Raw genomic sequence first — 26,595 nt, 5'->3', positions numbered from 1 at the left:
CTCTGTGACAATTTATCCATCTTGTTCAATACTGTATCCTTATTACTTGGCATAGTGCTTGAATAGATAAAAGAAATTGTGAATATTCATGAATGAATGACTGAATATCGGAAAAGGCATCACCTATGGGGCAGAGAACTGTTTCTTTCCAGTCAACTGGGATATTATTGTTTCATTCAAAGACTGACTCCTCAGTTAGGGAATTAATTTCTTCTAGTCCAAAATTTTGCAATTTCGATGGAGGCTAACACAACAGGCACCCAACTGAATCAAAGACAGGAGGAGAAAATCAAGCCAACTCACACAATTAAAAGGTTAAAGGAAGTTTTAGATCTGTCCAGTATGGTAAGCCACTAGCCACAAGTGGCTATTCAAATTAAATAAAATTAAAATCTACTTTCTTGGTCACATTAGCCACACGTGGCCAGTGACTACCATTCTGCACTGCAAAGATACAGAAACTTCTATTGTTGCAGAAACATCCATTGCACAGTATGGCTCCAGACTCTGCGGACTGAATAATCTATGTTGTTCCTTTTCTTCATTACCATAGTTATTGCTAACTCAAAGTATTGTTAGAAATAGTTTGGTATATTGGAAAACTGTGAAATGAGACCCAATTTGTCAAACTTCTGACTTTACCCCTTATTAACTGTGTGACCACAGGTATGAAGGCTCTCACTAAGTCCTAATTTCTCTTATCTGTAAAACAAGAATAAGGTTTATATTTAGTCTGCAGGTTTATATCCATGGCAAAGAGCAGGAGCTCAATAAATGGTAAGGATTATTAAAATTATATCTAAAAAAGAAGCAATAGTACCCCTCTATAACATGCAGAACTGGATAGACAACTATTCAAATAATGTCCTCCAGAGTATAACTACAATGAAAAAAATAAGCGTAGGCAACCTAGGATATTAGTCCTGTCCCCAAATGGGCATTATAAAGGGCTCTTGATGTACCTAATGCTGCCAGCAGGGCATGAAGAACACTGACAAAGGAAGTAGCTCTCTTATCATAAAATTGGTCCAGGGTGGCCAGGACATCCTGAACCACATCTGCCACCAAAGGAAGCAGGCTAGCATCTGAGTTCCGCAGCATGACTTCTAAGACCTTTGGTGTGTGAGGGTGCAAAGCCAGATGACGCAGATTTAAAGAGATCCCATTCACCAAATAGTCTGAATTTTGATTGATCAGATGCTGCAAGGAGTCGTAGCCACAAGCATGGCAAATGTCCATCATGGCACTGGTAGCTGCCTGACAAATGAGCAAGGTTTGGTCTCCTGCCTTTTCCAGTACAGGATAGAGGGCTGATATCAAGAGCAAACGGAAGTCTTTTCCTAATGCATACGCAAAGTGGCCAATCCCTTCCAACTGGATGCATATTTGCCAGATGTTGCTGTTCATAGAGCAAATAGTAGGACTTGGCTTTGAGAAGGCTGGAAAAGATGTAACTTGGCAGGCATGTGCATCAGACGCGATGGCCTGGGGGCCTGACTGTTTCATCATTAGCTCCCCTTCCATTTCCTCAGCTTCCAAACAGGTAACCAAATACCAGTTTTCTTGGCTTGTGTATTCTTCAAGTATAGATGTCACGATCTCTCTCAGTTCCTCTGGGCTTGTTTTAATATGGTTTTCATGAAGATCTTCCACCTCCAGCCCAGCAGCTCCTACAATCAGTTCATTAAGGATCATGGCAGCTTGCTTTCGATACACCACAGATTCATGGTACAGTTCCATAAAGTGATCTACAAGCAAATAGAGGTTCCCATAAAAACCAAGAAGCTGACAAACCTGTCTTAAGAGCAGAAAAACCCCCTCATCAGCGAAGAAGCGGAAATATCTCCTCTGGATCTGATTCCATGGCTGTGCAGCAGAGGTCTTTGGAGAAACACTCAGATCATCACAGTTCCAACGTCGCTCTTCAATAAACTTGATGTCAGCCATATCTAGTTCTAGAACTTGGATGAGTGCTTTGGAAAGGCGTTGGAGATGGGCCACAGAGTTGAGGACAAAGTTTACTTTGGGGCCCAAGAGTTTCAGATAACCAAGCAACAAGGAAAGAGTAGAGAGTTTGCCCTGATCATCTTGGGAGTTCATTAGGCGGGGAAGAGATGTGGCAAGGGAATGTAGGTTTTCTGACAAGATATCAGCAAAGGCTCTGTTGCCCACCACTACTTTCTGATGTGCAAAACGTCTCAGAACTTGATTGCATTGGACTTGGACTTCAGGACTTTCATCATTTATTAGACCCACCAAAGCCTTCAGAAGGGGACCAGCAGATTCAACCAGTGACTGATTGCACTTCAAAAGAAGGACCTCAACAAGCTCTACCAGTTCCAACCTCACCTTCCAGTGTGGGTGAACTGAAACACATTCAATTATCTTTTTAATAAGGATAGCCAACTTGTCACCAGTATTTTTTACCCAATCTGCTTCTCTGTGAACTATCAGTTCTGCTACTCTATGCTCAACTACAGACTTTGCTTGGACCTCTGAGATTCTTCTAAGCTGTTCGTCAGCCAGAATGAAGCCCACTGTCTTGTAAAAGATCCTTAGGGAAGATACCACAATGCTGTGACCTTGTTTAAAGTCTCCAGTGATAACCCTGGTAAGTGCAGTTGAGATTCCAGGTAAAAAAGAAGCAAACAAATCTCCCAGCTGTTTTTGTTCATGCTCATCCAAGGACCTTGGATGGTCTTGGCAGTCACACTGAAAGAGTAGAACCTGCAAACACTTCAAGGCAGCAATTTTAATTTGCTTTGATTTGTCCTGTTCTGCTAGGCCTAACAGTAAAGATACAGCAAATCCTAAACGAGGCAAAACGGAGGGCTCATAAAAAGTCAGAATGATGTCACCATAAGCTGAGTGCATTAAAGTACTGAGTCCCCGGATCACAGCCAATTTCAACTCCTCTGATACAGCTGCAGGTTTTTGGGAGTTGGGTGAATACAGACAAGCAGAGAGTTCAGAAAAGAGTTCCTGGAGAAGCTCCTGTTCCTTCACACATGTTGAAGAGAGGACAAATGTGAGGCACTCCACCACACTCTGAATCAAGCGCTCCCTTTTGGGGCCTGGGGTCTTCAGGGTAAATCGCAAAGGGAAGAGGACGTATTGCTGAAGTTCCTGAAGGGCAGAATCACTCACGGCTCGTAGCTGTGCCTGCAGATGTTCCACATTCTCCACGGTCTGTGTCTTCGTGAGCTGAACACAGACGGGACGCAACACGCCGAAGGCCTCCTCAGGAGTATCAAAAACTGCCATTGTGTACGAGCCTTCCTTTCACTCAGGAAACATCCTGCAGACTGGAGGAAGGAAACTTTTCAGCAAAGAAGGTCAAACTCAAAGCAAATACAAAGTGAACTTGCATTCATTCATTCAATAGACATTTACTGGGTGCCCAGCTGCCAGCCACTGTTTAAGGTGCTAGGGGAACAATGGAACAGAAAAATCTAGTGGGGGAAACAGTGGCAGAGTTACAATACAGTCTGTTAAGGATTAGGAAAGGCCCCTGCTTATAGTCTAGGTGAGTGAGGAAGAACTATTAAGTAATAACCCTGAGAAAGCCAGGATGGGTTTCAGAGGAAAAGATGATTCAGCCAGGATTTGAGGAAGGAATGAAGAATCTGGGCTATTTTAAGGCATTTGGATTTTCACATGTAGGAGTGATTGGGAGCCACTGAAGTTTTATACTGCAGTGGTACAACACATATATAGTAAAAGGTACTAGTCTTGACGTTCAGCCCAGTGAATTTAATGTATGTACAGACCTATGTTACCACTACCCAAATCAAGATACAGAATATTTCCGGCATCTTAGAAGGCTCCCTTCATGTCCTCTCACCATCAATTTCTCCTGCCCACAGGTAATCATTGTTTTGACTTCTATCATTTCAGATTAGTTTTGCCTTTCTTGCCAATGCAGGGTTTTAAGTAGGAGTTGCTATGATCAGCTTTATGCATTGAGAAGATCCCCTGGCAGCCAGTAATATGGGAGGTTAGATTAGACCTGGGTGAGACTGAAAGCAAAGAACAATGAAAGGGAGTGCCCAGAGAAATGGGGAAACCAGGAGCACATGCTATCATATAAATCGTGGGAGAAGAGAGATTCAGGTAGGATGGAAAGATAGATGGTAGGCAGACACTGAAAGGAGATAGGTTTATAGGGAAGCAAAGAAGCTGAGCAACTTAACACCTGAGAATCTCCTTTTTTCCTCTGTGAGGAGAAATGCAAAGTCATGGCGCTGACGGTGAACCAGAAGGGGAGTAACCAGGGGCTTGAGAAGAGAAATAAAGTCTCAACTAGTCCCTCTGGGGAAGCAGAGCATGCTGGGAAAGCATAAAAGTGTGGCCCAAGGGTACTGAGGACTGAGCTAATGCTGGAGATCATAAAAGTGTACAACTGTAAATGCTGGCATTGCATGGAGACTTAGAGATCATCTGGTTTTTTTTGGCTCTACTTGTTGGAGTTTCTGAAAAGACAGATGACAAGAAAGTATGAAAGCAGTCCCTACTGCTTCGCTCTGCCCCCAATCCAATGAGCTCTCCTGATCCTAGGGACTGTAGGGCTAGCAGATAAGCAGTGCCTGGTGGGTGTGGACAAGACCTGCTCAATCTTTAGAGAGCTGGTGCTGGACTTTCCTCCGGGAAGGATTCCAGGGAATCAGGACTCTGTTACTCTGGAGAGAGGCTGGCCCACTGAGCTCCACGGCCCCCTGTGAGGAAGGGGATTGCTGATCTCCCTGATGGTTCTTCAGCAGAAGCCAGAGAAGAGATAAAGTGTGAGCCTTTTCTAGCCCAGGTTAGGAAAACACTAGGTGTGGGTGTCGGAGACTGACTCCCAGGAGCTCCCGCCCACACAATGATGACCCAGAGGCTGCAGTCAGCCCCTGCCTGAGAGACTAGGTGGCTGGATCAAAGAGTAGAAAAGGAAAATAACCACTTAATGGGATCCAGCAGCTGAAGCAAGACAAGCAAACAGAGCACTCCCTGAGGTGGTAAATCTTAAATTAAGAGAACTCTTAAAAGAGACAGACAAGAATTTAAATAATAATAAAAAGACCAATTACGAAAGTTAAATTACAACACAAAGACTATTTCTTAGAATTAAAAACATGATTTTCAATACCAAAAAAGTTCAAGTGATAAAACAAACAACAAAAGAGATGGTTAATTGCAGAGACCCAATTACTGACCTGGGAGATCAAGCAGAGCTATCTTAAAACTGAGCAGGAATATGAAGAAATGGAAATTATGAGACTTGAAGGACAGATCTGGGAGAACCAACATGTAAATAACAGGGAATTCTGAAAGGAGCAAAAGGAACAGATGGAGAACCTAAAACAAACAATACTAAAACATCTCCCCTAGCTGTAGAAAGATTTATCTGGAGACTGAAGAGACTGAAGGATACATACCTAGCCACATTCTAGTGAAATTCTTCAACTCTTGAGATAAAGAGAAAACTCATACAGATTTTCAGGAATAAACAACAAATAACTTATAAAAGACAAAGAGACTAGCATTGAACCTTCTCATTTGCAACAATGGATGCTAGGAGACAGTGGAATAATATCTACTGATTACAAATAAAGAACAGTGGTCCCCAAATCCTATTCATAGCTAAGATATTCACTGTCAGGGTGAAAGAACAATAGGCAAGAGTTCAGGGACAGTATCACTCATATATTCTACCAGAGGAAGAGACATGAGAAAGAACTCAGTTCAAACGATAAATGAATCAGAACAGAGATCTAAGCAGAGGAAGAGGGATTAAAAAGAAAACACTGTTATTTTTTTCAGAAATTTAAGGCCTCCAGATTGTCCTTAGGCCAGATAAGCCCTGAAACCCAGAGGTACTCGTCTCTCCAAGAACATCACCCAGTTTCATTCCTCTACCCCATAAAGTCAACATCCCTTTCCAGCACAAAGAAGTTAAAATGGTCATTGCCCAGATATCCCTGAAGATTGAGAGACTAAACAAATATGAGGGAGGAGGTGTAACTGAGACATTAGGATCTAACAAATGAGAATGGCCACTGACTCATATAGATATTTCTTTTTAGTTTCTAATGTATTAGATAGCTTGGAAGGAAATACCTGAAATTACTGAAATGTAATCTTTGTGTAACTATACAGCTTTTATCATGTGACTGTGTGGTTCTGACATTCCTTTCACCTTCTGTATAGGTAGATGAGTAATAAATAAAGACAAAAATAATGATAACAGGAGGATAAGGGGTATGGTATGTTTCGGGTTTTCTTTTCATTTCTTTTTTTGGAGTAATGAAAATGTTCTAAAATTGATTGTGGTGATGAATGCACAACTAAATGATGATATGAGCCACTGATTGTATACATTGGATGGATTATATGGTGTGCGACTATATCTCAAAAAAAGTGCATTAAAAAAAGAAACACTGAGAGCAATTTTTTTTCTTTTTACTATGGAAAATTTTCTTCAAAAAAAAAAAAATGTAAGTGGGGCAGTGCAATCAATGGTGGCTCAGTGGCAGAATTCTCACCTGCCATGCCAGAGACCCGGGTTCCATTCCCAGTGTCTGCCCATGCAAAAAAAAAAGTAAGCAGAAACCCAATATATAAAGCAATTAAAGTTAGAGTGTCTCTGATTAAAACTAGGGTGTGGGGTAGGCCACAGTGGCTCAGTAGGCAAGAATGCTCGCCTGCCATGCCAGAGGACCCAGGTTCGATTTCTGGTGCCAACCCATGTTAAAAAACAAAAAACAAAAAACAAAAAACTAGAGTGTGGGCATGCTGTACTGCTCTTATGTACCTCATGAGCTTCAAGAAGATAATTTGGGGGCCCCTAGGGTGATAGTTCTCAAAGAATGTTCTTAGATTATATAGGAAAACCTGTAACAGCTAATGGAATGGGAGCACACTTGTATGTCCCAAACTGAACTCACTGGTTCTTCCTACTATATGTCCTTTGTTATTTTTCGGCATAGCTATCCACCCAGTCCTCAACCAAGACAGAAACCTTGGAATCTCTGCTTTCTTTTACCTCTCTCTTTAGCCCATCATTCCCTGTTTCATCAATTCTACCCCTTCAATACCTTTCAAATCTGTTGATCTTTATCATCTCTTGAATGCTCAGCTGACTATAACAATTTCCTTCCTAGCCCCCTGGCTTCTATGTTTGCCCTTTTTGAATCCACATTTGGCACTGACACTTAAGTAATCTTTTGAAAACAATCTAATCAGTCTTTTCCATGCTTAAAAATCATTAGTTGCTGTCCATAGTCTGCCTAAAGTGCAAACACCTTCTGGCCATGCCATTTTAAGATTCTTCACCATCAGGCCCCAGCATCTCTCATTGCTCTGCTCCTTGAACTCTAAATTGCAACCATATAAAAATTATAAAGTTTTCTAATTACAATGTAATTTTCCAAACAGGTGGTGCTATTTCACATTCACCTCATTTGCCTACCATTGCACATATCTCTATTACAGTATTTAGCCCACTGCATTATTTGTGTATATATCTGTCTTACTTACTTTAGACTAGGGGCTCTTTGAGGGTAGGGACAATCTTATACCTAGAAAATAGAAGAGCATCTGGTACATGACAAGCACTCAAAACCATTCATACAAATTCTGTTTTCAAGTAGGATGTAGTAGGTGGGGAAGGCTGTAATACCTCTAAGAAACAGAAAAAAGCCAAATAAGTTACCAAACTCATTTCTTAAAGCATCAAATAATCGTGGCAACAACAAGGACAAGATGGACTACTATTCTAGCGAGGGGAGAATGTTTAGAGGTGAGCCAACAATCAATAGTTGTTTTGTTGGGGGGTTCTGTTTTTGTTTTTTTGCCCTTGGTACATTTTCTGCTCCTGAACACCAGCTCAGGGTTAGGGTCTGGCCTGGGCTAAGGGCTGCCACTGGGGAATTAGAAGCCACAATGCTTTTAGTGGTCATGTGGCACTGGAGAGCAAAACCACAGTCTTGAGCAACCTCAAAATACATGGCTCTGGAAGTAGGATGCTGCTGGGGTAAAAAGAAATCAGCAGAGACTGTGGAGGTCTTCAAAGATGGAGCAGTAAAACTGGAGATTTTAAGGGCCATAAACACTTAACTAGTTCCCCCCCTAAAGACATTTGCAAAATTTTGAAGCTATGTAAAGTGGTAGCCCAGAGCTAAACTGAAAACCTCTGAAGGACAGAACTGAATCTCCCATAGTCTTTTAAGGTTAAGGAGACAAACATCTGTAGGGCTTTCAACCAAATGCCCTGGAGGTCCACACCCTAACAAGGGTGAACCAGAGTTAAGACTGAGCCTCACTAGGACTACAACCCAGTTCAATCTCTGAACTGAACTGTTCAGCTCTTTATCTACCTATCAGAGGAAAGGTAGAACCCTCTCTGGTGGAAGAAAACATTATATGGAATAACTATAATTCTTTTATATAATAAAGTATTTTATATAGGAATTGCAAAGGAAGAGACAAAACCCACATAATTGATAATCAAGAGGAAAAACAGACAACAGAAGCAGACCCACAGATGACCCACCTATAGGAGTTAACAGACAAGGACTATAAAATAGCCAAGATTAATATGGTTAAAAAAAAATTGGAGGAAATGAAGTAAATGAAAGTTAACCACAGAACTGAGATATAATCTATAAAAAATAATCAAATGGAATTCAAGAATTGAAAATCTCAGCATCTATAATTAAGAACTCAATGGAAGGTCTTAATAGCAAATTGGACTTAGCAGAAGACAAGATAAGTAAACTGGAACACAGGCCAGTAAAAGACATACAAACTTAAGCAAACAGAAAAAAGGACAGTAAACACAGATAAGAAACACAGCAAATACTGAAAGGTCTAATGTGAATAAATAAGTCCCAGAAGGTCAGGAGAGAAAGAGAAAGAATAGGGCAAAACAATATTTAAACAGATAATGACTGAGAACTATCTGAAAGAAATAAAAAACATCAACCCACAGATTCAAGAAATCAACTAACTCCAAGAATGACAAATACAGGCATAACTCATTTTATTGTGCTTTGCTTTAATGCACTTCACAGATACTGCATTTCACAAATTGAAGGTATGTGGCAACTCTGTATCCAGCAAGTCTACTGGCAGCAGTTTCCCAACAGCATCTGTGTACTTCACGTCTTTAGGTCTCATTTTAATTAAGTACATACACTTTTTTGGTGTAAGACCATTGCATACTTAATAAACAATAGCACAGTGTAAACTTTTATGTGCACTGGGAGACCAAAAAGAACTCATGTGACTTGCTTTACTGCAATATTTGCTTTATTGTGGTGGTCTGGAACTAAACCCACAATATCTCCAAGCTATGCTTGTACAAAGAAAAACACACATCAGACACATCATACTCAAACTGCTGAAAACCAACAATAAAGAGAAAAATTTTAAAAGCAAGGGAGCGATAAGACTGGCAGCTGACTTCTCAACAGAAATGATGAGATTCAGAAGACAAGAGAATGATATCTTTAAAGTGCTAGAAGAAAATAACTACCGACCTCGAGGTTTTTTTCTCTTATGTTGTATGGTGGGGGTCACATTTCATTCTTTTTCCATGTGAATACCCCTCATTGCAGCAACATTTGTTGAATTTTTGTTTGGTTGTTTTTTTTGTTTGTTTGGGAAGTGCATGGATTGGGAACTAAACCTGGGTCTCCCTCATGGCAGGTGAGAATTCTACCACTGATATAATAACCTTGAGTTTTATATGCAACAAAAATTTCTTAAAAACGAAGGTAAAATAAAGATGTTTTCATGCAAACAAAAACAGGGAATTTGTTCTTATCAGGCCTACACTAAAAGAAAAACTAAAGAGAGAAAATAAGCCCAGACAAAAACATAGAAATGTAGGAAAGAATGAAATACACTAGAATAGGTCCAAATAAAAAAATATTAACTGTAAAAAACAATATTGTTATGCCCTTTGTAGTTTAAGTACATATAAAGCTAAAATGCAAGACCACAATAATGCAAAAAGACAAGAACAGAGGTAAAAGGAAATAAGATTCTACAGTAGTAGGAGGTGGTAGAATAATTTGTATTATACTGTAACATGCTAAGAATGGCTGTTGAAAATCTATAGGGAAAGCTCTAAAAGCATTGTAAAAGAATATATATCTAACTATTTAGTAAAGGAGTATAAATGAGACAAACATTCTTGATTAATCCAAAAGAAAGTAAAAAGGGAGAAAATATAAGCAAAGTAATCAGGTCAAATAGAAAACCAATAATAAGATGGCAGACAGAAGCCCCCCCTAGACCTGTGAAGACCCACTATAACTACTGACATTTTGGGCTGGATAATTATTTGTTGTGGAGAGCTATCCTGTGCATTGTAGCATATTTTGCAGTATTCCCACCCTCTACCTGCTAGATGCCAGTAGCACTCCTTCCAGCTGTGACAATCGAAAGTGTCTCCAAACATTGCCAAATGTCCCATGAATGGTGTGGGGGGGAGGGGGACAAAAATTCCCCTGAATGAGAACCACTGGCATAGATTCAATATAATCCCAATCAGAATCCCATAGGACTTTTGTGGAAATTAATAAACTGATTCTAAAATTTATATGGGAATGCAAAGGATCTAAAATAGCCAAAACAATTTTGAAGAAAAATGAAACTGGAGAACTTATACTATATGACTTCAAGATTCACTGGGCAATAATTAAAGATAGTGAGAAATTGGCATAAAGACAAACAAATTAATGGAAAGAATAGAGGCCACACATAGAATAGAGAATCCAGAAACAGACCCACACATCTGATAATGGTGACACTGCAGTGAAGTAAAGGAAAGGACGGTCTTTTCATTCAAAAGTGCTAGATCACTTGTTTCTACATGTGAAAAGAAAAATACACTCTTGATTCTACCTCACACCAAAAAACAAATTTCAGATGAGCTGCAGATTGAAATGTGAAATGTAAAACAGAGCTTTCTAGAAACTACTCAATCCAATCACCTATAGTAGGTGGATAAATTGTAGAAAATTCCTTCAATGGAATAATTTACAGATGAATATTTACCACAATCAAAGATATTCAAAAGAATGGGCTATAGGCTCAGAAATATATAAACAAGCTTTCTATAAGGAAGACAGTATAACACATTGTTACTCCGATGACTATAAAAGGCAATCACATAGCTTTATGGGATGGCCATGAAATCACGTTTGTATGACAATATGTCAATTAAAGAAGGAACTGTTTATAGAGATTTAGAGCCTTAAAAGTCCTTGTTTCTACTCCTGTAAAATGCAACTCTGATTATTTAAAGTGGCGCTACAAAGGTTGAGGTTTATACAACTGCCAGCCACAGGGGCATTCAGGACCATACTGGGATGAGGCATTCAGAATAAGCTAATAGCGTGAGTAAGTAGAAAAAACCACCCCGAGTTCAACTGTGGCAGATAATGACTGAATAATCATGAGTAAACATAAGCATAAATAAACAGTTCTTGACTGCTGAAGGCCATCTAAACCTTTCCTGGTTCAGTGTACTCCCACTGTGGACTGGAGAGGTTGGGGAAGAGATCTGAAATTAGGGAGCATGAGTGAGCTCGACCCCCTGGCAGCACTTCCCTCCTGCCCCCATTCACCACCCCCAATCTCATTCTGTTTAATCACAGTGATGAGCTGTGTAAGATCCCTGGTCCATGGCTCATGGGTGGTAAAGACAAACGGGACATCTGTACATGATAAGATGTGTTACACTTTATAGACACTTAAAAGGATAAGATAGTAGATCATAAGATACTTAGTGTATCAGACAATAAAGAAGTGAAAAGGGGGAAAAGGTGCATAAGGAATTTGGAAAAAGAATGAACACAATGGGGAAGCGTTCACGGAGGGAGAAGGATGTGAGTTGGGAGGTGGGGGGGGCTACACATTTGGGACTGAGTGGGAAGGCTGCTCAAGGTAAACGGCTGGCCACAAGCTGGCCAGAAGGAAGAGAAGTCATGTCACCTATTAAAGGCAGAGACAAGACAGAATTGTCATCATGGCAAGTGAGCTAGCTGTTATGACCAGGCCTTACACAGGAGTGATATTCTGATAAGAACACTTGCTCAGGACCTTTGTACTTACTGTTCCCCGACATATACTCATGGCTAGTTTCATAACCTCCTAAAAGCCTTCGCTCAAGCACGAATTCTCAGTAAAGCCTTCTCTGAACACACCTATTTAAAACTCACTTCTCTCCATCCTGGCACTCCTTATTTCCTTTCCCTGCCATTTTAATTTTCCTCCATAGCACTTAGTACCATCCATCAAACCATATAACTACCTATTTATTTGTTTACTGTCTCTCTCTCCTGACTTTGACTATAAACTCTACGAAGGCAGGGATTTTTGAGTAGTTTTATTGCTCCTGGCACAAAGCAGTATTCAATAAATACTCACTGATTCAATCATTCAGCCCAAGATCTGATTCCCTAACTGGAAGAGCTTTGATATCAACTAGGTTTGACTTGGATTTTGGATAAAAACTGCCACACTCTTCTTCCTTTGGGGTGGGTTATTCCTACAGAAAATGGATTCATCTATTATGGGAAGATCTTGCTAGAGTCAGTCTCAGGGAAATATCATAATTATAGATTTGGGCTGCATTCCCACTCTCTCTGAGGCTATATTTCCAGGACAGGGACAGAATAAACTGTGAAAACAGGAATCTGACAATATGGGCTCTAGTCCTGGCTGGCTGTATGATTTCCATGAAATTTAGTTTTTTCAACACAAAATAAACTTTATAGATAAGATGATGTTCACAAAATAAACTTTATAGATAAGATGATGTTCCAGCAGGCCCGGTGTCCGTACCCTTAGTACGCCTCTCGCACCTTGACTCCGATTGTCCTCGCCAGCCCCGTTTGTGGTCAGTATCCTGTCCACACGCCTTGCAAGCAACGACGACATGAGTCTGACCTCCAATTCCAGCATACGACTTGAATGGATTGCAGCAGTTACAATTGCTGCTGGAACAGCTGCAATTGGTTATCTAGCCTACAAAAGATTTTATGTTAAAGATCATTCAACAAAGCTATGGTAAACCTTCACATCCAGAAAGACAACTCGAAGGTAGTACATGCTTTTGACATGGAGGATTTGGGAGATAAAGCTGTGTACTGTCATTGTTGGAGGTCCAAAAAGTTCCCACTGTGATGGTTCTCATACAAAGCACAATGAGGAGACTGGAGACAACTTGGAACCTCTGATTATTAAGAAAAAAGAAACTTAAATGAACAGTTTTGATGCTGCAAACTAACTTGTCATAATGTTACCTGAATGTTTAATTAGAATGAGTATCACTTCTGTGTGATTTGCATCTCCTAGGTTCCACATGTGTGATATATTGCAAACTATAGCTTTCACATTCATGGTTTGCCTTACTTGTTGAAACATCGTGGTGCATATTTGTTTAAACAGAAAAAAAAAAAAAAAGATGATGTTCCAAACTTCTAACTCTGAATAATCAACAAAAGGATAGGAAGACTGGGTTTTGTTTCCAGAAAGAGGAGTTAAGACATATTAATTGCCAATACAAGTTCTGGAATAGAAGAAAGAGAATTATTATTTGTTAGAAAAACCAACCATACATCAGGCAATGTGCTAGGAATTTATATACATAAATTCCTCATCTGTAGCTGAGTGCCCAAGGCTCAGAGAGGTTAAAGGATGTCCAAGGTGACATATCAAGCAGGGGTCAGGCATAGATAGGATTCATCTCAAGCCTGATTCCGAAGTTTGTATGGACTCTTTCCACTATAATCTGTTTATCAAAATCAAGGAAGAAAATTTAAATAAAGATTCTTTTAAACAAAGAGATCTACTAAATCAGAATTTGTATTTATGGGGAAATATGCTTAAGGATCTATGATTTCATCACTTTCCAAGGTCAGTCTGATGGTCAACCAGGTTTTGGAATCTTGAGCTATATACACTCTACCTATACCCTCCCTTGCAAAAAACAAGAGTCATGTGATGAAAAAAGTACTTGTTCAATAATACATCTGGCAGTAGTGTATAGAGTAAGCTGGAGGACTACTGTTCTTGGTTAAATTATGGTCTGTCTCTTTCTCCAACTGAATGGTATATTTCAGTGCTGTAGCTTTACTGGTGGTTTTCCCAGCATCTGGTACAGTGTCTGCTAAATAGTTTCCACTCACTAAAAGTCTGTTTAATAAATAAGTAAAAGAAGTAGGATAAACATTAAAAAACTTCAGCCTACCCCTAAGTTTGCTGCTTCTTACTCATTCTTCCTTCTCCTAAGAAATGTTTCTGCTGAATATACTATGTTGTATATGTGTATATACTAGAGAGATACAAAGTTAACCAGAGGATAAAGCCCTAAAATGGGAAGGTCACTGCAGAAGAGTATGTACATATAACAGAACGTGCAGGAGGGGAATCAGAGGCTTTCCATAATCCTTCCAATTGTGTTGTCTCTTTCCCATCTCATAAGAATTAAATTACTTAAAGCTCACATCTGTTCTTGTCTATAGAGCTTGTGTCTTATGATAGTATGTATCTGTACCCTTTATTAGACCTGAAATTTTGGGGGATGCAGTCTATTCTAGAATAGTGATTCTTAACCAAGGGTGTATATTAAATACATGTGCCAAAACTATGTCCTGGCACTGGAAATTGGAATAAGCTCTCCAGGTGATTTAGCTATTTATACATTTAAAAAGTAAACAGCTCCCATGGTGATAAAGACGGCAGAGTGAGGTACTTCAGGGCTCTGTTCCCACACAAGAGTTTTGAACAGCAGAAAAGAACTGCCAGAAAAATCTTTCTTAGGGCTTTCTCAGGACCCTACAGTTAAAGAATACAGTAACAGGTTAAGTGCTGAATAAGATAAAGTCCTCTTAAAAATGGTAGGAACTGACGCTTGCCTGCCGTGCCCGAGGACCCGGGTTCGATTCCCGGTGCCTGCCCATGTTAAAAAAAAAAAAGGTAGGAACTGTTGGTGCACTGGCTGGCCCCACCACCCTACCCTATTTAGCAGCTTGGCATGGAGCTAGCCTACACTCTCAATATGGATATGTGGTTCTGGTTCCAGAGGGAGCAGAGTAACCCAAGAGCACACACTGGGAGCATGTATGTATGCCCCAATCTGCCTTGTAGCAGCCCGAGGGACTTGCCATCTTAGAACTTGCCTTGCATGTAGAATGTAGCTCAGAGAACTCTCCTAAAGCATGCTGTGAGAGAGCAGTCAAGTCATGCTGCCTGAGGCAAGGGATTGCTGGCTTTGGACATACAGTTAGTGCCCAGAACCTAAGAAGAAGGGACTTCAGAACTGTGTAGATGGGGGAATTCCTAGGGCCACACACGCAGTCCCAAGGTAAGAGACATGTGCAGAAAGAATCAGGGAGGCTCCTACACTTTGGTCTGGAGCTATTCTCACACAACCCAACATATGGATAAGTCATGAAAGAGAGCACTTGCATAGGTCAATCTGCAAAGATAAGGAAAGATGTTTTTTCTTTCTGCTTTTTTGGTTAGCTCTTGGCATTCAAGGAAAATGTCCTCATAATACTAGCTGGATTTAAGCTTAAGGAACAGATGCCACAGAGTCTAAATTTCAGCAGTAACACATTAAATTATCAAAATGTTCAGATTTCAACAAAAGATTACAAAACATAAAAAGAAACAGGAAATGATGGTCCAGGCAAGGAGAAGATTAAAGCCTTAGAAACCATCAATGAGAAGAACCAGACCTGGAATATACCAGACAAGAGACATTTAAAAATTGGTTCTAAATATGCTCCAAGAGCTAAAGGAAAATATGGGTAAGGGAAATCAGAAAAATTATAGAGGAACACATACGGAACATCAATATAGAGATGAAATTTAAAAATCCCCTAGAAGGATTCAGCAGCAGACTGAAGCTGGCAGAAAAAAAGAATCAGTAAACTTGAAGATCAGACATCTGAAATCATTTAGTCTAAGGATCAGAAAGACTGAAGATAAATGAACAGAACTTATGAGACCAATGGGACGTCATCAAGTATAACAATAGATATACAGAGGGAGTCCCAGAAGGAGAAGCAAGAGAGAGGCAGAGAGAATATTCAAATAAATAATGGCTGAAACCCCCCCAAATTGAATGAAAGTCATGGATATGTACATCCAAGATGCTCAGTGAACTCCAAACAGCATAAACCCAAAAGACCCATGCTGCAGCACATTATAATCAGACTGTCAAATGCCAATGATAAAGAGAAAATTCTGAAAGCAGCAAGAGAGAAGCATCCCCCTCCTTTGTCATAACAAAGGAGCCTCAATAGGATCAAATACCCATTTTTGTTTTTTAAATCAGAAACCACGGAGGCAAGAAGTACTGATATATTTAAAGTGCTGAAAGCAAAAAATTGCTATATCCAGCAAAACTGTCTTTCACAAATGAGGGAGAGATTATGACATTCCCAGGTAAACAAAAGCTGAGGGAATTCTTCACCACTAGACCAGCCCTACAAAAGATGCTGAAGAGAGTTCTGCAGGTTGAAAGGAAAGGGTGGCAGACAATAGATTAAAGCTATATAAGAAATAAAGGGCGGGCCGCGGTGGCTCAGCGGGCAAAGTGCTTGCCTGCTATGCCGGAGGACCTCGGTTCGATTCCCGGCCCCAGCCCATGTAACAAAAACGGAGAAACAGAATACAATAAAACAAGAAAATGTTTAAAAAATGTTTCCCTTTCTTCCTTCCTTCCTTCCTTCTATCCTTCCTTCCTTCTCTCTGTCTTTCCTTAAAAAAAAAAAAAAAAGAAATAAAAATCTCATGTGAGGAAAATGACACAAGTAAATATGAATGCCAGTACTATCATATTTCTGGTTTGTAATGCCAATTTTACTTCCTTTAGGATCTAAAAGGCAATGCATAAAAGGTAATTATAAATCAGTGGTTTTTGTCTCATAATGAATAAACATGCAATTTGTTACAAGACCTACATAAAGCTTGGGGATGGAGAGGTATAGGAACAGCCTGAGTATACTACTGAAGTTAAGTTGCTATCAAAGCAAACAAGATTATCACAGGTTTAGGATGTTAAATTTAAGGCCCATGGTAACTACAAACAAAATATCAGAGAATATGTATGTTTACAGAGACAGGTTGTCAGGAGCAGGGGATAGGAGAATTAAAGCATAATGGGTATAGGGCTTCTGCTTGGAGAGAGACGAAAAAGTTTTAGTAATGAAAGGTGGTGACACCAAAATATTGTGAATGTGATTAATCCTATTGAATGGTATTCTCAGGACTTGTTTAGGTGTTATATTGTTAATTAAAAAAAAAAAAGGAAGAAAGAGCAATGAAAAAGATTGTGTTGGTTTGAAACTGTTATAACCCCAGAAAAGCCATGTTCTTTTAATCCTAACCCAATCCTGAGGGAACAGATCTATTATAGGGTGGGACTTCTTGTTTAGATTGTTTCCATGGAGATCTGACTCACACAGCTGTGGATGTGGCCTTTTGATTAGATTATTTCCATAGAAGTATGGCCTCGCCCATTTAAGGTGGGTCTTAGTTTACTGGAGTCCTTAAAAGAACCAATACAGGGAAGCATTTTGGAGAAAGCTCAGACGCAGACATTTGGAGATGCTAGAAGAACTGATACTGAGAGCAGAGAGAGCCAAGGGAAGCTAAGAAATGAAATTCAGAGTTTGCTCTGGTGAAGCTAAATGAGGGTCAGGGGTGGAGGACAATTGGAATCAGAAGCTGAAAGTAAAAGAACCCAGGAGCAAAGAACCAGCAGATGTTGAGCACATGACTTCTCACCCGACAGAGAAAGTATCCTCTTGTGGGTGCCTTAATTTGGACATTCCACGGTCTTAGAATTGTAACTTGTAACTTAATAAATCCCCTTTATGAAAGCCAATCCATTTCTGGTATATTGCATTCTGGCAGCTTTAGCAAACCAAAAGACAGTGACAGTGAAATACAATACACGATTCTGGATGAGAACTAGCAAAGGTGGAGAGAGAAAAGGCTCAAAGGGACATTACTGGGACATATGAAAAAATTGAAATATAGGCTGTATGCTTTGTATCAATGTCAGTTGCTTGAACTTTATAATCGTACTTATGGTGGCTACATAAATGAATATACTTGTTCTTAGAAATTTACATGACAGTATTAAATGTTCAAGGAGCATGATACATACAACCTACATTCAAGTTCAGAAAATGGATTGCTAGGTAAATAAACAGACGAACAGACAGAATGATATGGCAAATGTGACGATCCCATATTCCTCCCTCTAAGCATAACTAAAATCCATAGAACATTACATACAAAGCATTGAATAAGAATTATAAGAATGCAGGCTTTAGGGATTTCAGGACCTGAGCAACAACAAGGTAGCGTGGTCCCTGAGTTTTCTTTGATTCATATATCCCAGATTCAGAGCTGAAGAAGCTTGCAAACCAGATTAAAAAGCCCCAACAAAAGCTTACTCCCTTGAGCACCAGCAAAGGAGCAGCCTAGTTAGACAGAAAACTTTGGGAAAATAACGCTCTACTCAAGCCAAATACCACAGAAAAAAAACAACTGGTCCCATTCAAAACTGCAACAAAAGACAACTGGAGGGCCTAGATTTCACCCTCCCAAAGCTGTAATGAAGTGTTTCAACACCTCTGCCAGGGTGGTGTCAGAAAAGGCCAAGTAGGAGGCAAGGTATTTCACATCCACCAGAAGGCAAGCTCCAGCTTCCACCACTGCTATGTTAGTTAGTGGAGTCCATGTGGCAAGCCAGAACTTCCGTCTCTGCCCAGCAGTAACAAGGAACACCCCCCAGGGAATATCAGTGGAGGCCAAGTGGGCAACCAGGGCTTCGAACTGCACCTGGCAGTAATGAAGTGTTGCCCTCTCCTTTCCCTGCAACAGTAGTATCAGAGAAAACAGATACTAAACAGCTAAAACAGAAAACTTAAATAAGATCCTGAATCTCATAACATAAAAATGTAAACGTTTCAATAAAAAATTACTTATCACACCAAGAACCAGATGATCTCAAATGCAATGAAAAAGACAACCAACAGACATTAACACTGAGACCACAAATATGTCATAAATATTAACGTAGGTGTGATAAAACATGCTTCAGAGCAATTACTAATATGTTCATAATAAATAAAAATATAGAAGGCTCAGCAAGGAAACAGGATATAAGGAATGAACCAAAATAAATTTTAGATCTGAAAAATACAGTAAAAAATATAGTAGCTGAAATTAAAAGTTCAGTGGAAGGGCTCAACAGCAGAATGGAGGAAATATCCGAATTAAAAAATAGAATACTAAAAACTGCCCAATCTGAACAACAAAGAGAAAGTACACTGTAAAAAAAAAGAAAGATCTTTCAGGGATCTATGGGACTATAAGAGACGTTCTCACAGTTTTGGAAGGAGAGAAGCTGTTCTGAAAAAGGACTCATAGTGGCTGAAAATTTCCCAAATGTGGCAGGAGATGTAAACTGATAGATCAAGAAGCTGAATGAAACCCAAAAAATGTACCCCAAGACACATCACAATTAAATTTCTGAAAACTAAAGGCAAAGAAAAAAATCTTGAAAGGAACCAGAAAAAATGACATCTTACTGATAAGTGGAAAACAATTAGAATCACAGTGGATTTTTCATGTGAAACCATAAAGGCCAGAAGGAAGTGGCAGAATACTTTCAGAAGGAAGTGGCAGAATACTTAACAAAAAAAAAGAAAGAAAAAGAACGGTCAACCCAGAGTCCTACATCCAGCAAAAATGCCCATTAGGAATAAAAGGGAAATCAAGATATTACCAGATGAAGAAAACTAAGATAATTTGTTGCTAGCAGACTTACCTTAAAAAAAATGACTAAAGGAAATTCTCTAAATAGAAAGGAAACAATAGAAGAAGGAATCTTGGAACATCTGGAAGGAAGAAAGAACATGGGTAAGCAAAAATATGTGCAAATACAATAGGCTTTTCTTACCTCTTGAGTTTTCTAAATTTGACAGCTGAAGCAAAAGCTGTAATACTGATGTTATTCTAAATGGATGCAGAGAAAATATTTAAGACAATTATAAATGGGGGAGGGTAAAGGGACATAAAGAGTGGTAAGTTTTCCATTCTCCACTTAAACTGATAAATTATGTATACATGCTGTAATATCTAGAATAAACACTAAAAAAGCGATACAAAAAGATATGCTCAAAAAACATTATAGACTTCTGGGAAGATGGCAGAATAGGAGAGGCTGAGTTCATCGCTGTTCCAGGGAAGAACAGAAAAACGACTGGGACAATAGTTCCAGGGTGTGAGTGACCTGAGAGGGTCGTCTGCACTGTACAGGGAGGTAGTGGATGAAAAGGTTGAGGAATTGGGATGCAGAGAATAGGGTGAGTAGGCTTAGGGTGACTCCACCAGGGACAAGAGGCTGCACTCAGGAACGTACCTGCCCCAGCAGCTAGTTTGGAAGATCAGTCCCCTCAGTTCCACAGTTCAGAGCTCCTTTGAGGAACCTGGAAGCCAGCACACTTGCTTTCCCCACTCTTAGAGACCATCCCGCTAGGGCACAGGGCCTACCGCTCTGCTTCAGCCCTCAGCAGTGCACAGATGGGGAGGTGGGGAATGAGGAAGCAAGCTATGTCACATCCTGCACCATGCTCCCGCATTGTGCCCCGCGCCATGCCTAGCCAGAAGGTATTTCCAGGTTAGCTGTGGACAGGGGCAGCTGAAATACCTAGTCCTACAGCCCAAGGTCATCCCAAGCAGGAGCCTGGGGGTCACCAGACTCATCGGGCCAATACGGGAATCTCTGCTGAGGTGTACATTGCCTACCCCCCAGCCCCAGAACTGGCGGCTTTCAGTACACCTGGACCATGGGACCTGGATGGAATTACACCAGGTGTCCCTCCAGATAAGCTGGCTGCCCCAGTCTGGGAGAGGTGGGTCTGAGGGGAAGAGGAGGCCCAAGCGCACCATCTGCTAGGAAGAAACAGAGAGCATAGTCTGGCAAACTGCGTAACTGTCTAGCTTCAAACAGATCCTCAAGTAGAGTTGTATCTCCCACCTGAGGTCCGGGCCTTAGTTTGGCAGGGAATCACTGACAAATCAAGTGCAAAAAGAGACCTTCAATGCAAACCCAAGCAAATACAAAATCTTAGATGAATGAGGGAATAACCCTTTCAAAATAATCAAATGTGGTGCACGGGTGGTTCAGTGGCAGATGCTCGCCTTACATGCGGGAGACCTGCAATCGATTCCTGGACCATGCACCAAAAAGAAAAAAAAAAGATAATCAAATGCCTCAATGCCAACAGAAAACCATAGAAGCATATGAAGATACAGGCAGATATGTACCAGTCAAATGACCAAATTAAAACATGGGAGGAGATACAGAATTTGGAACTAATCAAAGATGTTCATACAGATCCCCTAAATAAATTCAATGGGTTGGCTAATGACATAAAGGATATCAAGAAGACACTAGAAGCTTTCTGGTATTTTAAGACTGATGGTCAGGATGGGACCTACAAGGGAGAAAAGGACCCTTGGATCTCAGTTAACAGCCAGAAATGCAACCCAAGTGAAGAAGTAAGGGGGAGAGAGAGTTTATAGCAACATGAGGGAATGCCTGAGGGCAGATAACAGGAATAAATGAAGTTGGAACCTCCACAGGGACCTTCTCAGGAATAGACCCTAGGACATGCTGGTTGCTCCTGCTGGGTATATTCACAGTGCTCTTTATGGATGATAGAGACAAGAGTCCAGCCATTATAAAGTATGGTCTAGCTGGTTTGCAGTTCTTGGATAAAAACATGTCATGATGAAAGGGGGCATTCTTGAGTACTTTACACACTGCCCCTCTAGTCTCCATGACATCCCCCAACATGCACACACACTGTCCTCAATCACTACTCTAGTCTTTTTGTGCCCCAGCCCTTGGAAAGTTCTTAACTCCTTGATGGGGACAGAGCTGTCACCTACTCAAGGGAGTTAAGAACTCCTGGCAGAGGCTGTGAATGTCAACTTCTTTCTTGCAAAGCTTGGGCCACCCCAGTCTAAATATTTACAGGTGGGAGCAGCCTTCTGAAGAGAAATCACATTCCCTAGAGCTTAGCTTTAAAGCTTTCCTCTTTTTCTTTATTCGAATTTGCAATCTATGTTATTTCTATGATGGATATAAATGGCGCAGTGGCATGAAACATTTCACTTTAGTGGATGAAAAACAGGGAAATATCTGTTTTGTTACACAGTACTATCTTGCAAGCCTTACGAGGAGGGAATTTTCCAGGTATACCATGATCTGCTGAGAGAAACATATTGCTGCCACCAAAAAAACAAGTGCAATGATGGCAAAAAATAATCAAAATTTTCATTCCTCCCATTTGCACAGGAAGAGGGAGAAAAGAAAGAAACAGAAAAAGAACAAGAAACCAAAGAAAGTTATTAAGATTTTAAAGCCATAGTTTCTAGGGATCTCAGTCCTTCCCCTCCCCATTGGTAATATCATTTATGCTTTCCCAGAACCTAGACTCTACTCTTTACTCTATTTCTGTGGCTGTACCTGGAGAACCTCTGTCTTTCCTGTGTTGATGCTTCTATTAATAGGAAAGTGAAGCCCTATGCCACAGAAAACTCCAACTCCCTTCTTGTTGCCATCTGACATGTCTTAGCTGTCTCTATGCGCACTTAAGTGCTAATATTCAACCTGGGCTAAGGTCAGAGTTCTAAAGTCTCTAGAGAAGGGAGTAAAGTATTTTTTTCTGGTAGAGGTTGTGGAGGAAAAGAAGAAGAAAGCAGACTGGAGAGAAATAAGGATGAGAAATCACAGGAGTTTTGAGGAGAAATGTTTACACTGAGAGTGGAAGAGGTATTTGGTGGGGTTAGGGACGGTGTGCACTAAATAGGGGCTTGAGAAAGTTAATAATAAGAAATTAAAAAACATTCTTTAACTTATGTGGAAGAAATGGTCAGCAAGAGAGTCATAGCGCCTTTCCCCATCTAAGGGAATATTCTACCAACTACACCTATTCTTGACCAGGTGGCCCTGAGCCATCATGCTTCTAGTTATTTTACTTGCTCTTTACGGCCAAAGCCAATTAGGATAACACCTTTACTTAAGACTTCCTGCATCCAGAACTGCGAGACAATGCATTTCTGTTGTTTTAAGCCACCCAGTTGGTCGTACTTTACTATGGCAGCTCTGGGCAAGTGCATTAGTTCTAGATGCAGGTAGAGGACTTAGATCCTAGAGGACTAAGATCCTTTGCTTGGTGGCGGCTTACTTTTGGAGACAGTATTAAAAAGGAAAAAGGCTCACAAATGCTAATTTTTAAAGGCATTTTTAGAGAGATCGCTAGAGGTATTGTCACTTTTGGCAGGGAATTCAGAGTGGACAAGGGATAGGAAAAGACAGGTAGCAATGAAAACCCATGAATTCTGGGGCCCAGAAGGTTTTCAGGGAAAAATGAAATGTTCTTTAACTTGAAGATTTTTGTATCCCAGTACTTCATGTTTCTCCTGAATCCAATTCTGAGCCATGCTGACACATATAATGTCAGTTTGACTGCACCACATTTGTTTGAAGTGATTCAAATGCATAATTTCATATGAAAAGTACTCAAAGAAATCTGTAAGTAAGTCTGTTTTATTTTATTCATCTCAGCTTTTTTCCCAACTTAACAGCTGCTAGAATTTCTTTGTTCAGATTAACAGGTTCTGAAGCACTGTGAAGCCCTGGTGGATGTTATCCCAGAATCAAAGTTGCCTCATAAATCCAAGTTATAAATTATATTATCATCATCCCATTTCCTATTGAGGGCAATACTCGATTTGAGACATTATGTAAGAAAGGATGGACTTTTCTCCCTATCCCATGTCCTACCTATCACCAAGTCCCTCATAAAATATATCTACTCATGATTCAACCTAATCACTTCTTTTTGAGGTGTATTATTTTAGGAAAGGATCCAGACAACTATCCTTTCATTGCCAAAGATTCCCCCTTCCTGAAGCATACTTGGATCTAAGTTGGCAATATCAAGCAGAGTCTAGGGGAGATGAACTAAGTATATGGAACTATGACTCTGGAGGGCAATCAACATTAGAAGACAAAGGGTTGTATTTGCATAAATATGTGTAAAATCATAGATATCTAATAGAAATATGTTCATTATTGACAAGTTTCCTGAAAACTACATCTCTAAACCTCACTGTTTGTAAGTTTTGCACAACTTATGGTTGCCTTGGAACATTGGGGGCTAGCTCCACAATATTAATAGACCCCACCTAGAGACCTTATACAATTTAGTTCAGAGTTATAAAACGTTATTTCTAGATTTTGAGATGCTGTGCTATATATGTATAACCTGGTATCTCCCTGCAACTCTGGTTACCTGTGTGACACCTAAGACTCAGAGTTGGAGTTCTGCAGCTCTGAAAGTCAGCACTACCATATACAACAACTGTAAAAGAAAGTGAAGAGAGATCAGGCTTCAATTAGAGACAAGAACAAAGCCAATCTGGTGGGGACTAAGGTAAATTAGAATACAGGGATAAGGATGATACTGTCTGTATTTTATAACTTCACCTACCATACGACACCAAAGGAAGAGAGGTTCACTTTGTCCAAAACCTAAATTTTTTGCAGCACATAATCCAACTCAAGCCTGTCTGGAAAGCTCAATTGAACACCCAAACACATGGAGCCCAAAATGGGAATGAGGGCGTGTAATTCTGTATAGCTTAATGGCATTCCAGAATATGTTGGGGAGATAACTAAAAAGCATTGGCAAAATCCTTTGAGGGACAGTAGAAAATAATATGGAACTATTAAACGTTACGACCATGGACACTCCTGATACTCCCTCAAACATTAGGGACTCCCAAGTCAATAGATTAAGCCCTTGTTCTTGAGGCTTGCTTTTATGAAGCTTATTTACATAGTGGAGAAGCTAAGCCTACCTATAGTTATGCCTAAGAGTTACTTCTAGAAAATCTCATTTGTTGCTCAGATGTGGTCTCACTTTCTTTAAGCTCAACTTTGCAAGGAAAGTGATTACCCTTGCCCCCCACGTGGGTCATGACATCAGGAGGATGAAATCCTCCCTGGCAATGTGGGACCTGACTCCCAGAGATGAGCCTGGCCCTGGTACCATGGGATCCAGAACATCTTTCTGACCGAGGGGGAAAAGAAATGTAACAAAATAAGGTGTCAGTGGCTAAAAGAGTTTAAATAAAGTTGACAGGCTATTCTTATGTAGGCTTCAGCTAGATACTGGCAGACCACTGTTTGCCAATCTCCAACAAAAACCATTCTTGTTAACCCTAAAGAATACCTAGGGCTATCTGAGGCTCTATAAAAGTCTCATGTGCTAAGATTACTTTTCAGAAACCTATAACCTCCAACTGGTTCCAAGGCAAGATAAGTCCTGAAACCCAGAGGGGCGAGGCTCTCTAAGAACATCAACTAGTTCCATCCCCCTATCCCATATTAATGACACCCCTTTCCAACATGAAAAAGTTGGAATGGGCATAGCTCAAATATCCCTTAAGACTGGGAAGAGGATCAAAGCTGAAGAAGGAGCTATAACAGAGAAGATAGTATTTAATAAATGCGTATGATTGCTGAATCGTTATATTGACGTGCTTTTTAGTCTCCAGTATCTTGGAGGATAAACCTGAAATTGTAGAACTGTAACCCATACCAAATTCTGAAATCTGTTCTATAACTACTTGTTGTAATGTACTTTGAAATTTATTGCCTTTTTTTTTGTGTGTGTGTGTATATATATATATATATATATATTTTTTTTTTTTTTTGCAAGGGCAGGCTCTGGGAATCGAACCCAGGTCTCCAGCACAGCAAGTAAGAACTCTGCCACTGAGCCACTGTTGCCCACCCTGTATATATTTTATATTTCACAATAAAAAATTTTAAAACACATAGATTATCAAAATGAAATCCTGAAAAATGTTCAAGTAACCCACAGTAAGTCAGGAAAAAGGAAATAGAGAAATGAAAAGAGAGAGCAAACAGAACACAAAAAGGAAAATAGCAGACTTAAGCTCTAATATATCAATAATTACATTAAATATAGACAGTCTAAAAACACCAACTAAAAAGACACCTTGGCAGGGGAGATGACCTACACACTGTCAACAAGAAATTCACTTCAAACATAACAACATAGGCAGGTCAAAAGAAAAAGGATGGAAAAAAAACACAAACATTACTTCAGGAAAAGCAGAAATAGCTACACTAATATCAGATAAAGTAGACCTTAGAGGAAAGTAAACTCCCAAAGAGAGAGAGGGACATTATATAATGATAAAAAAGGTCAATCCCCTCAAAATATATAATCCTAACGTGATTGCATCAAACAACAGAGCTGCAACACATGTGAAAGAAACTAAAAGAACTGAAAGGAGAAAAAGACAAATCCACAATTATAGTTGGAGACTTCAACACCCATTTTCAACAATTCATAGAACTAGACAGAAAATCAGCAAGAACATAGAAGAACTCAACACAATACCACCATTAACCAACAAAATCTAACAGACATTTATAGAACACTCCACTCTGCAAAAGCAGAATAC

The 26,595-nt window shown here is 39.9% G+C and overlaps 1 protein-coding gene and 1 pseudogene across 9 annotated transcripts in view; one reads left to right on the top strand and one right to left on the bottom strand.

The window, feature by feature from the left end:
* TTI1 (TELO2 interacting protein 1) overlaps positions 1 to 26,595 on the bottom strand; it is a 58,735-nt gene that overhangs the window by 28,071 nt on the left and 4,069 nt on the right. For 6 of the 9 annotated variants that reach the window (XR_013179319.1, XM_077168984.1, XM_077168960.1 and 3 more), the window contains exon 2: positions 963 to 3,305. Coding sequence is in view for 8 of the 9 variants with exons in the window: in XM_077168984.1 (XP_077025099.1) it covers positions 963 to 3,264 (2,302 nt within the window). In the remaining variant the exon portion in view is untranslated. Of the gene's footprint in view, positions 1 to 962; positions 3,306 to 5,417; positions 5,498 to 12,837; positions 13,021 to 26,595 lie in introns of those variants that run through there. The other 3 variants (XM_077168971.1, XM_077168975.1, XM_077168994.1) reach the window with 3 other exon arrangements.
* LOC143691083 (CDGSH iron-sulfur domain-containing protein 1 pseudogene) lies at positions 12,894 to 13,313 on the top strand (annotated as a pseudogene).

Source organism: Tamandua tetradactyla, chromosome 1 (assembly GCF_023851605.1).
Source record: "Tamandua tetradactyla isolate mTamTet1 chromosome 1, mTamTet1.pri, whole genome shotgun sequence".
Lineage (NCBI taxonomy): Eukaryota > Metazoa > Chordata > Mammalia > Pilosa > Myrmecophagidae > Tamandua > Tamandua tetradactyla.
The sequence above is the reverse complement of the archived record's forward strand: the minus strand, read 5'-3'. Positions and strand labels throughout refer to the sequence as shown.